Source organism: Xiphias gladius, chromosome 11 (genome assembly GCF_016859285.1).
Source record: "Xiphias gladius isolate SHS-SW01 ecotype Sanya breed wild chromosome 11, ASM1685928v1, whole genome shotgun sequence".
Classification (NCBI taxonomy): Eukaryota; Metazoa; Chordata; class Actinopteri; order Istiophoriformes; family Xiphiidae; genus Xiphias; species Xiphias gladius.
In genome coordinates, this window is record NC_053410.1 from 13,042,303 (window position 1) to 13,053,641 (window position 11,339).

Here is an 11,339-nt window from a genome sequence, read left to right on the forward strand (position 1 = left end):
AAATGATCGAGTGCAAAACAGAAAATGTGTCTCAAAGTGGTCAGCATGTTCTGAAGATGTGGAAAAGAAATTGCAAATCAAAATAAATAAAATTACAGGAGCTATTCATCAGCAAGTAATTAATTTTGACATTACCAAACCCTATTTAAATAGCCCAACAGTGAATGGATGAAGATCAGTTATTTGGTTGCTTTTAAGTAATGTAACTGCAAAACCACTGGATGTCACTAATCAACAAAGTTCAAGTTTGTGTAACTTGAATTAAATATGAGTCAAAACCAAATTACTTACAACAAATATTCTGTATGTCTTAGAAATTCAATGCACCAATGTCAAGCCTTGTAAGATGCTTGTGGAAAGCTGTCATTCAACAGCTACAAAAAAAACAAGACACCTGGCAGCAAACAGTTTGGTGTAAACAAACAGGTATTCAGGCTTTTACAGACTCCAGACAGAGCTCCGGAAACTCAAGTCATGAGCTTAAAAAGATGAGCTCATTTCAATCGGGATGTCAGAAAATGGTTGCTCAAATGAATATACCAAAGGACCAAACTTTTTTTTTTTTTTTCCAAACTTTATTTGATGAGAATATACAAGAACATATTGAGCACGAAGACCCTCCCTGGCTGTCCGGACTCACTGTTGGGAGATAACAGCAAAATTAGTACAAAAGTAAATTAAACATAAAAACAAACAAAAACAAAACTACCCCTCCTGCCACTCGACAATGCGAGTAATCTAAAGTTTAAGATGGCAAATTGAGAGAATAAATGTTAACAAATAGTACTTTTGGTGAGAAAATGTTGAAAATTTCATATATATTTAGAAATGTGTTTAATTATAAAAAAAATTTAAAAACCCACATTGTTATGACTCGAATAAAACATTAAGGAAAAAATTTACACGTGATTTACAGAACGTGACACAATCACGTTCTGCTTCTATCAACTAGAGATATAAAGCCTTGTCAAAGCACTCGTCTATTTAAATTTAAGCCTGTGGGCAACACCTTGAGGATATACCCATTATAGCAGAGACAGCGGTACAAAGGACAGGGATAGAGGGGAAACCTATGAAACAACATGGGAAAGAGGGAAAAAACTGAAGGAAAACTGCAGGGGAAAGTAGGATGTGACATGCATGGCACAACTCAGGTCTGTCAACTTTTGATGTGCAACACAGTGGCACACCATGCTTGTTCTGTTTCTATACCTGCACACTGACACTTCATTTCTGCAAATGAAATCCATGGGAAGCAAAATCAAGAACAAAAGGTGGAACAAAATAATGTTAACATGTTGAAAATTGAAACATGAAATAGAAAAGATCTTTGAATGGATTTTTAGTGGATGTACTCAACTGGTTATGTACAACATTCAGAACCAAGTCTATGAAAACCAATGGTAGACATGATTGGACATCAATATTTTTACAAGCCAGTTGTGCTGCAGCCATTATACATGGAACTGCATAATATTAAACGTAGACCAGCTCAGTTTTATTCAGAGACCTATTCTAGGTGACGTCAAGCCAGTAGCTGGTGCCACAGACGGTATAGGGGTATGCAGGGTTTTGTTGAGATAAAACTCCACCAGCAGATTTCACTGATTAGTCCTGAATTTTTAAAAGTACTTTCCTTTATTGGCAATAGGATCTCCTCACACTGTCATCAGGTTTCCATAACAGGGTCTACAGCACTATTAGTTTTCAGTTTAAGCTAATAATCATTAGTAATAGGAGCAGGAGTGGCCAGGTAAGTATTAACCAGTGGGTCACATAATTTTATCTTGGATGCATCATGTACATCCAGGGGGGATAAGCACTAAGGCTTTGGCTCTCAGATTATAGGGGAGGGTGTAAAGGGAGGAGTTAGCCAATATTTATCACTCCTGGATTATCTGCACACTGCAGTTAGTCTATTTATGAACATTTACCTTCTACAGTCCCCGAAGAACATTTGATACGATTGGAAAGACGACAAAGGAAATTAAAACAGTAAAAGTTTTGAATAACACAGATAGCAGGGTAGGAAAAGAACAGGAGTGAAATGAAAATCAAAAAAGAATCAAGTGCATTGAATTTAACAATGTCTTCCTTAGCTTTTCTGTTGTCTTTGCTTCGATTAAAATGGACAAGTTCCATTTCACTGCGGCATATTACCACAGGAATACTACAAATGTGGTCAGTGACTGTTTGGCACAAAGTTCATAAAACAGTAACAATACCTTTTTGCCAGCAGCGCCCACACTGGCCTTCTTGATGCCTCGTACTTTCTTCATTCTGTTCTTGCGTTCCTTGCGCTGTTTCCTTGAGGTCTTCTTTTTCTCATAGAGACCATGCTGAGGAACACAAATGAACAAGCATTTCATTTTTACCATGTTATACTCAAAACTTAATCATAAGCTACAGATGTTGATGTTTTCACAATGATCACACTATCGATTCCATTAATATTGCCAACCCATTAGGGTTTTTGTAGTAGCCTTTCAGACATATGAACAATTGTTTCCGTGCTGCATCAGAATATGCACAAATGTTACAATATATTTAAGGACTACAGAAAGTTCTGACAAGCACCAAGCTTTCAAACTGTTTGGAGTCTACAGTGGTCCTTGACCAAAAACAACAAAAAACAGCACACATCTGACATTACCCCAACAGATTATCTAAACTGCCTCCAAATTAGTGGAGCACATCTGTTCCAACATAACCCCCCAACAGTGCCTGGTGTAAATTATGGATAATCAACTTGCATTTTACTGTTACTTCTCATACCTTCACACCTTTCAACTGTCAATCGCTACTCTGCTGGCTCCTGCAAGCTACCTGATAGTCAGGTAAAATGGGGTAGACCCAGTGGCTGTCAACTCTGTGGGGAGTGTTAAGAGCCTCTACATTATAAGCGAAGACCACCTGCTCAATACTGCATTTGAAGTCCAGAACATAAGACACTGCAGCTGCCTGCTGTTGCAGAATTTATAACACAGGTGGGATAAAATGATGCCTTCTGCTGACAAACACATTAAATAAAAGCTCTCTGCCAATTAACACCACATTAAATCACTGTCTGTCCATAAACTATAAAAACATTAATTTAGACACTCATATAATGGTTCAAAACTCACCCTGGCCAGTCTGTGTTTGGGCTCATTCTTCTTAGCATAGTCTAGGGAGTCGTACACCATGGCAAAGCCTGTTGTCTTGCCGCCACCGAACTGAGTCCTGAAGCCAAAGATGAACACGACATCAGGGGTGGTCTTGTACATCTTGGCAAGTTTCTCCCTGATTTCAGTCTTGGGGACTGTGGCCTTGCCGGGATGCAGGACGTCGACGACCTGCAGAAAGAACAGACGGGGCTAAATGTTATGGGCGACAGATGATGCAAAAGAGATTTGATGTGGAGCTGGATTTGAAGCCTTACCATTTGCTTCCTCTGAAGCAGCCGGTTCGTCATGAACTTGCGGGTCCTTACTGTCACTGTGTCATTCTGAAGATGAGGGAAGAGGAAAAGATCATACTCGTTATATTATTTTTCATAAAACATCTACTGAAATTCAAGTTTTGGCTGTTACTCCCAAACCACTACTATGTTGTGACACAAAATTAACGACGGACTTCTCTGCTAGCTTGTTGGCCTAGATACCTTGCTAACCTGGGAAGTTAAATGCTTCTACAGCCTCAATGGACCCTGTTTTCAACAATAACGAGACAGTTGATAAAGATAAGTAGTACAACAGTATTTTAATATCCTTGTTCGCCTAAAGTAAGGGCCTGGCCACGGCTATCAGCGTAGTATATGCTAAAACTAGCGGCTAGGAAGCTAGGACCTCACGTCCCTACATTATTAATTTACGTCTAAATACTACGGTGTTTGTTTTTGAGAAGCTGTGCAGGTGAAAGAAATTCTGCAGTGACTGAAAAGTTATTAAAACAGAGTGGAAACTGTACACGCCGCCCCAAGGCGACAGTGTGTGTGTGTGTGTGTGTGTGTGTGTGTAAACCGGACCGACAACAGTCAGGATAGCATCTGGATGGTAGCGGTGAATTTATTATCAGAGTTTCCTACAACGTCAATATTGATTTTTTTATTATAAGGCAGACTTTAGCGAGCACTTAGTCTGCAATAAATGTGTGTCGTTGGATGGATGGCCTCGATGGTGAACGGATTTTACTTGTAATTTTCGCCACAACACTCACCATCTTGACGCCGGCCTCGCTCAGGGACGTTGAAAAGGAGGAAGGACCAGCAGACGGCCGGGTTAATGCCTGCAGAAAATTGGTCGGGCACGTACCTGTGTTGCCTGATGTAAAAACGAAAAAAATAAAATACAAATAAAAATAAAATTAAAAAAACTGCCGGAAACAATTTATTTTTGTCTCAGTAAACAAATACATATCTAGCCTGCTGTATTAGAAAATATGTGTGTCGGGAAAGCTTGGTGCCCCTCTTTCTCAATCAAAACATCAACATCAATTTTAGTCAGATTTCAAGTAATTATGAATAAAACGCAAACACTTTGAAGTAAAATCACGGGCTAAGGCTGTACGATGTGTAAATGATGAAACATGAGGGTAAACCATGGACTACATATAACAGACATTGGGCAAACACCAACTGCAGTTCCTCTTACATCCACAGCACATCAGAATTGCAAAAGCCAGAGTAATCTCCGGAATACTATTAAGATAAATAATGGTAATAACAAAAGTAAAAAGTGAATAAAATATACGTATATAGATGTTGCACAGTATTTTGGATGTACACGTGGCCAGATTAACCTGTTGGGCTGGGAGGCTCAGGGCTAAAATGAGCTGTTAGGCCTCCATTAACCCATATTCTCACCCCTCACCTAACAATTTCTGTACATTGATTATGTACCCTGTTGCTTTTAAGCTCCCATTAAGTACACTGCTCAAGGGTACACTATAAATGGCATTTTCTTAATTTGCTCAGACACCCAGAAACCAACCAGTACCACAATGCTGGATTCATGCGGCTGACCCCAGGTTTTCCATGTTAGTTTGTGTTAATTTTATTAAACACCATTTTATGTAGGAATGTGCAGCAGTTTTAAGCCAATAATAAAGGACATAAAACGAAATTTTGATATAAGGCCAATCTACAAGAAAGCTGATTTTGTACTTTAGATGTATAAAATCCCTTAGAAATGTGCAATTAATCAAATTACTAAAACCAATTGACATGCAGTGAACCTGGGATTTTTTGAGGCTCCTTAGAGTCTGTGTTGGGAATCCAGGCTTGGACGTGCACACGAAGAAGAGGTTGTTTACAAAATCCTGATTAACAAGAGGGAATTCTTTTTCCAAGTTTAATTACAAGAAGGAGTGCATCATCATCACGCTGGGCTTAAAGAAAAACATTTGTTTGGTTTTGTCTATAAGAAATTTAAAAAATTCCTATCAGGTCAACTCCAAAATAGACACGTGTTTCATAAACTTTCATCCCCTTCAAAATATTGTCTCCAGGATAAAATACTGTGTGTGCACCAGTTTAAAAATGATCTCCCTGACCTTCATAACTTCATATCCAATTTTTTTTACATTACTGTCATAGACTGTGGGTCATATACCCAAGCTAAACACCTAACATTAACATACATTACTTTCTTCATAGAAAGCATTTACTAATAATATATCAACAAGTAAGTTGCCTGAGGAAATAATGTCCCATGAATGAGAAAATGTGTGGGAGAAATAACACAAAATGATTTCAAAGAGATTTTATTTTTAGTTTTTTAATGAGTACTTGTGATGTGGAAATAGAGCTCCACTCTGCACAGCATGAATCAGTGTTACTGAGACAGAAGAACACCGTGGTGAAAACCCGGTGAGCATACAGGAAAAACGTTCAATGATGCCATCCCTGTTTCCTGTCACCGTCAGAATTATGAAACAACTACACAAAACGAGATACAAATAAAAACACAACATCTAATTTTCTTTGTTACGGAACTTTATTGATCTTGCAGCAAAAGTGTCCACTGCCTTTGGAGTTTCAATTGAAATAAAGTTGTTTAAAACCAGAACAGAAAGTTACAGTAAGTTCGTTTCACATCTCGTTCAACACACAATGTTAAGCCCTCACTGTCAAACCAAACTTTTTTGATATAAATCGGCAATCTGGATTATGATGCTGTAATATAAAGAGTTTTATCACCAAAAATGTGCAATGCAAATTGGGTTCAAGCGACCCCTTAATGTAGATGTCACCAAACATGGCCAGAGTTAATTACAAAGCCATAAAGAAAAACATAAAATAAAATCTTTTGACAGATATAATTTCAGTCATTCGTTGGTTCCAGTCATACAGAGAAACAAACTTGAATGAATGAATTTTGGATGAAAAACACAAACTTCATGGTGATTTATTTGCCAAGTTCAGAGCTGCTACTTGGACAGAGTACAATTAGCAGACAGGACTATGGTGACTGGTGTTAAAAAAAAAAAAAGGGAAAAAAAAGGGGGGACTAAATGAGCATGTATGTGGCACTATTTTCACCACCACACTATGTGGACTTCAGAATCCCAAAATAACGTGCATGCCTTCACACTTTCAAACTTCACAGCTGCTTGAGGAAGGAAAGTATGTAGAAAAAAAAAAAAAAAAAACATAAAAAAGTATTTGTTTTGCTCAATTGCTAAGTACAATGTTACCTGTTCAATGTTACAGTGAAAAAATAAACTTCTGTTGGAAAGTACAAATTGATGACAAGGAACCTGGTTTTAGTTACTGCATTTCATGTAAAGTAAGGCATGGGTAGACGTGACACATGAAAAGTATAAGGTAATGTAAAATGGATTAAGGACACTGAGGATAGATTTGTAGATTAAGGGAAAGCATCTATCAAGCTTGATGCAAACTATGTTTTCTGGTTCCTTGACATGTCTGACAAATCCAAAGGCTTGACTGTGCTTACTTTCAAACAAATACCCTCAATACTAAGAAACTGTATTAAAAAATAAAATGCATATAAAACATCTGGATTATTTCAAGTTTTTCAAAAATCTTCTTGTATTTCACCCAAAAAAATGAACACTGGCATTTTATTCATTTCCACATTGTTCTAAATTTTTATCTAGTCTGGATATTCAAAAACACCTGACAGATGTTGCCAAGTATCACCTCTGTTCTTAGATTTATCAAATTACGAACACAAAGCTCTTGCCAACACAACAAACCAGCTAAGTCAAAGTAAGCTTTGATGGTGTATTCACTTGTCGTGGCAGAAGAGAAATGTGTAAATAAAATTGGTAGCAAGATCACGATAGTGATAAACCAAGTGGCCTAATATTATTACTATACTGAAATTTAATTTTAAATTTTCGTTTTCAGTTGCCGGATTTACAATTATCTTTATATAACAGTGGGAAATACAATCATTTATTGATTACAAAACAATTAAATCACGGCCTAAGATTAATTTATATTAAAAAAAAATGTTTTCCCCTGAATATTGAAAACTCACACTGGATTGTGTTGATAATGGAAACTAAAATCTTGGAATGGCATGAAATCTTCACTTAATTGGAAACTAAAAACACAGCATCCCTTTACATAGCAAAAGGGGAAGCTAAACTGACCAAACAACCGATAATAGATTGTGGATCTTTTCAAGTAGTTCCAAAAACCAAAAAGAAAATTAAAAACATCACTTAAATAACATGCTTACAACGGCTTTCAAAACCAAAGAGTGTGATGAATATCAAAGCTTTTGACTGATTCAAAGGCCAAAGATGACCACTTCCTCCCCCAATTAACTTTTATTAGTATTATCAGTTTTAAAGTGTGCTCTGTTAAGGATCCTGACTCAGACAACTGTAAAATGAGCACTGCAATCTACTAATTGGACAATGGGTCTGAGTATATAATATTCATGCCCGCTTCCTTGTCGTGCGGTTGTTGATTTTTGTACAGTAACTGTTAACCATGGACATCTATTCAAATAAACCTAGCTTCCAGAGTTGGCCACAATGTACCTGTATGTATGATATACTGCATCCCCATGGTTTACACACATTACATCCAGCAGCGAGACAGAGAGCTAAAGAAGATGGCTGCCATGAGGGCTCACAACATTGGTTTTTCTACAAGCCAAGCCACTGACACGTGTGATGCCAGGTCATTTGCTTTTGCTGGTGTGATTCCAGTCGGTTAGATGTCCATTTCAAACTGGGCATCATCACCTTGAAAACAAAAAAGACAACAAGGTGTGAGAGGAACAGGCTGGGTTGTTTTATTATATTAACGGTTATCAAGAACTACAAAGTCTGTGCGTCACTTGTTTGAGCACAGACGGATCAGTGACTATTCCAATACAACAAATCCTGTTACAGAAGTTGGTTACTCATATTGTAAGTCTTACCGGTTGTGGGCTTGCCATCATGGTTGTTGATGTGGTTTTTGGCTTCGTTCTTCTGGTTCTCACTCAGGACATTTTGGCTGGTCACTCCGGGGATGACAGGCAGGTGAGCTGGGGGAGTCTGGGCAATGGGAGAGTTACGCCTGTCCAGTAGGAACTTGCGGTCATAGATGATCCGGGTTCCTGCAACAGGACACATAGTTTCAGTTACTCATGCTCCTTCTGAAGATATAAACATCTACTGTGGGTGCTATCAATTATGTTGTGGATCAAAAGGCTGGATGAAGGCCTGCCTTCCTTTCGTACAATAATCATTATCAGCCCCAGTCTTGGATTTGGCAGTGAAAATGCAAACCCCACTTGAGCTGGAAATCAAATTTTCAACCCCAAAACAGCAAAAACATAAAAGAGAGAGAGAAAAAAAAGGAAAGGTGTGAGTCATGAGACAGCCAGCGTGACTGCACCTGCCCTGAGTCAGTGTTTCCCGAACTTTTTCAAGCCCCTCTTAGGAAGCCAGAAAACTCCCAGGTATATGATGATTCAACTAAAACATGTTTTTTTCATTTTATGGTGCTAAAGTAAAACCCTACTCAAACTGCCAGAGTTTATACACATAAAAAGGCACAAGGTTCTCCTGCTATACTGACAGTGAGAGCAAGATCTTTGAAAGTTGGATTTGACTGAGTTTGATTAATGAGCTTTACGAGTTTTGTCTTTTCTGTTGAAAATCGGTCTGTCCTGTACTGAACGCGTTGTTTGCTTTCTGAGTAAATCTTTTCAACCTCAATCTTGATAGCCTTGCTGGCGTTGCAGAACTCTTGTTTACTGGTTCTTCTCATTGTTATGATTCATTGACCTTTTCCAAAGCAGACATTTTGACTTCTCATGGCAGGAATGCAGATGTGGAAATAATAACATTAACGATGCCTCAGTTCCAGCAGTTATTGCAAAGCCACACCAGTGTCTGACAGATAAAAATGTCTGCTGTGAGTGAGGTCTCTTCAACTTTAGTTTCACTTCTGATTATTTTCTCTGGGTCCGTGCATCCTCCTTTTTCATGCGAGATGTTTGAGTGGTGGTCTGTAATCACACAGATTTACTTTAACCACTGGTTGATTATTTTGATTGATTGTTGTTTTGTTTCTTTGTTTTGTTTTTCTCAGTTATGAGGTTATTTATTGGTGTTGTTTAGTGGATGATTTGAATAAACCTGTTCCTGTCTATCCGCTCAGCCTTCTTGTTGGTGACTGTTGCTGCCATTGTGTGTTAGTACATATGTGATGCCCCAAAAATGGCTCTATGGCCTCCAGTTTGAAACTCCTGCTTTAAAATCATACTAATCTAAATATTCTCAAACAAAATGTGAACTTGAACTAGAGCTGAAATGATTAGTCAATTAACAGAAGATTAACCGTGACCAATTTTGATAATTGACTCATCATTTGAGGCATTTTTCAAGCAAAAATGCCAAAAATTCTTTGGTTCCTGCTTCTCTCGCTGCTTTCCTCTTTTTAATATCATTGTAAAGTGAATATCTTATGTGGACTGTTTGATTAATTGATGATGAAAGGAACACACAAAATGCCTTGACGGAAAGACCCTTGCACAGTTTCTGTAAAGATTTCAAGTATGTCAGCTGCGCACAGTGTCCTGCAGTGATATGTGTACAGAACCCTTGCTAGATTAAATGTACCTCTTTAGGTGGAAGGGCCTTATCTGCACTGCAATGAATCGTACGTTGCAACCTGGCTGTGCTCCCAACAATATGATTCATAGCTGATGTACAGTATTTTATTTAAGCTACAGGCCATCCCGTTTGCCGAGGGTGGAAAAAAACCCAAACTTGTTCACATTCTTTAAATGTAATAACTGTAACAAGCAACAATGCATCCATCGGAATCTGTGCGCTGCAAACCAGCCAATCAGACCGCAGCCAGAGAGCTCAGGGGCGGGGCTAAGCTTTGTTTTTATTTTGATCAGGATGACAAGGCAGCCTAGGCCAAAGTGACAGCAACACTGGGAGGTTTGGTGAGAACGCAAACAACACACACACACAAAAAGCTAATTATCCTCCTTGTTTCCCCAAAAATGTGATAAAGTGGACGGCATATCCCTTTACCTCCAGGAGTGGTAGAGAATAAAGTGCCTCCGGGGGTGGTACAATAGTCATGAGGTAGCTGCGTTGTGTCGTTGATCAACACCGTCCTGGTCGGGATGGCCCTGCTCTCGCTAAGCTGACGACTGGTCGACATTTTCAGCGCCGATTCGGTGGCAAATCCAGCAGCTACAGAAAACCGGGGTGTTTATCTCCCGACGGACGGTGGAAACCCGGGCCGTTCCCCTCTCTCTTTTATCGTCCCGAAGCTTTCTTTCTCCTTTCGTCCTCCCAGCCGTCAGCACCGTCCCCTCCCTCAGCAAGGCAGGAAGCGCGACAGGCTGCGGGCGGACATGAGGTCAGCGGCGCGGCGCCGCGCGGCGCGTCACCAGCGGCCGCTGCCGGCCGGCTCCACGTAGGTCACCTCTCAGATGTGATGTGTGTAAAAAGGAGGAAACGTTTATTTTATCAATGCCCATTTGCAAGGGTATTGTGTAAAAAAATTAGAGGAATATTTTGCCAATTAAAGAAGCCTCGCAATTATTTTGGAAGCCACAGATATCATTGTACATTATGAAAACGGGAACCGCAATTTACAACAGACTCTTAACCTATTCACTTATTGGGTAAATTGCATATTCATAAGTTAAACTTTTCTAAATGTCACCCATCTATTGAACTATTCATTACTGAATTTAGAAAGAACACCGAGTCTGTTAAACTTAATAATAATGATTATTAATTATTAAATAATTAATAATAATTCATGTGTGCAAGCTTCAGGCGTTACTTAAAAAGATCTAATGTAGAATACCTCTTTACTTTCTCATTTTTAAAAAAATGCTTTTTAATTAATTAATATT

The 11,339-nt window shown here is 38.7% G+C and overlaps 2 protein-coding genes across 3 annotated transcripts; both read right to left on the reverse strand.

Annotated features, from left to right (window-relative positions):
* Positions 1-557: 557 nt before the first annotated feature.
* rps24 (ribosomal protein S24) lies at positions 558-4,674 on the reverse strand. 2 transcript variants are annotated; one of them, XM_040138310.1, is made up of 7 exons: positions 4,632-4,674; positions 4,198-4,301; positions 3,422-3,487; positions 3,126-3,335; positions 2,226-2,339; positions 1,935-1,937; positions 558-639 (listed from the first exon to the last, which is right to left on the reverse strand). In XM_040138310.1, the coding sequence occupies exons 1-7, from the start codon at positions 4,642-4,644 to the stop codon at positions 637-639; spliced, it is 513 nt and encodes a 170-aa protein (XP_039994244.1). In that variant the 5' UTR covers positions 4,645-4,674; the 3' UTR covers positions 558-636. The 2 variants fall into 2 exon arrangements, with proteins under 2 accessions (XP_039994244.1, XP_039994245.1); XM_040138311.1 differs by lacking the exon at positions 1,935-1,937 and having other exon boundaries at positions 570-639.
* A 1,282-nt stretch (positions 4,675-5,956) lies between these two features.
* Positions 5,957-10,843, reverse strand: eif4ebp2 (eukaryotic translation initiation factor 4E binding protein 2). Its single transcript, XM_040139995.1, has 3 exons — positions 10,501-10,843; positions 8,385-8,564; positions 5,957-8,205 (listed from the first exon to the last, which is right to left on the reverse strand). Exons 1-3 carry the CDS (start codon positions 10,631-10,633, stop codon positions 8,174-8,176), a joined length of 345 nt encoding a protein of 114 aa, XP_039995929.1. The 5' UTR covers positions 10,634-10,843; the 3' UTR covers positions 5,957-8,173.
* Positions 10,844-11,339: the final 496 nt, after the last annotated feature.

Excerpts from the sequence above, each read along its gene's own strand:
- rps24 (XM_040138310.1), bottom strand. Across the intron at positions 3,488-4,197 it reads GCGAGGCCGGCGTCAAGATG|AATGACACAGTGACAGTAAG; the intron begins GTGAGTGTTGTG and ends CCTCATCTTCAG. Across the intron at positions 3,336-3,421 it reads TGCTTCAGAGGAAGCAAATG|GTCGTCGACGTCCTGCATCC; the intron begins GTAAGGCTTCAA and ends TTCTTTCTGCAG.
- eif4ebp2 (XM_040139995.1), bottom strand. The coding sequence starts at position 10,633 with ATGTCGACCAGTCGTCAGCTTAGCGAGAGCAGGGCCATCCCGACCAGG. Across the intron at positions 8,565-10,500 it reads ATTCTCTACCACTCCTGGAG|GAACCCGGATCATCTATGAC; the intron begins GTAAAGGGATAT and ends GTCCTGTTGCAG. Across the intron at positions 8,206-8,384 it reads TGATGGCAAGCCCACAACCG|GTGATGATGCCCAGTTTGAA; the intron begins GTAAGACTTACA and ends TTTGTTTTCAAG.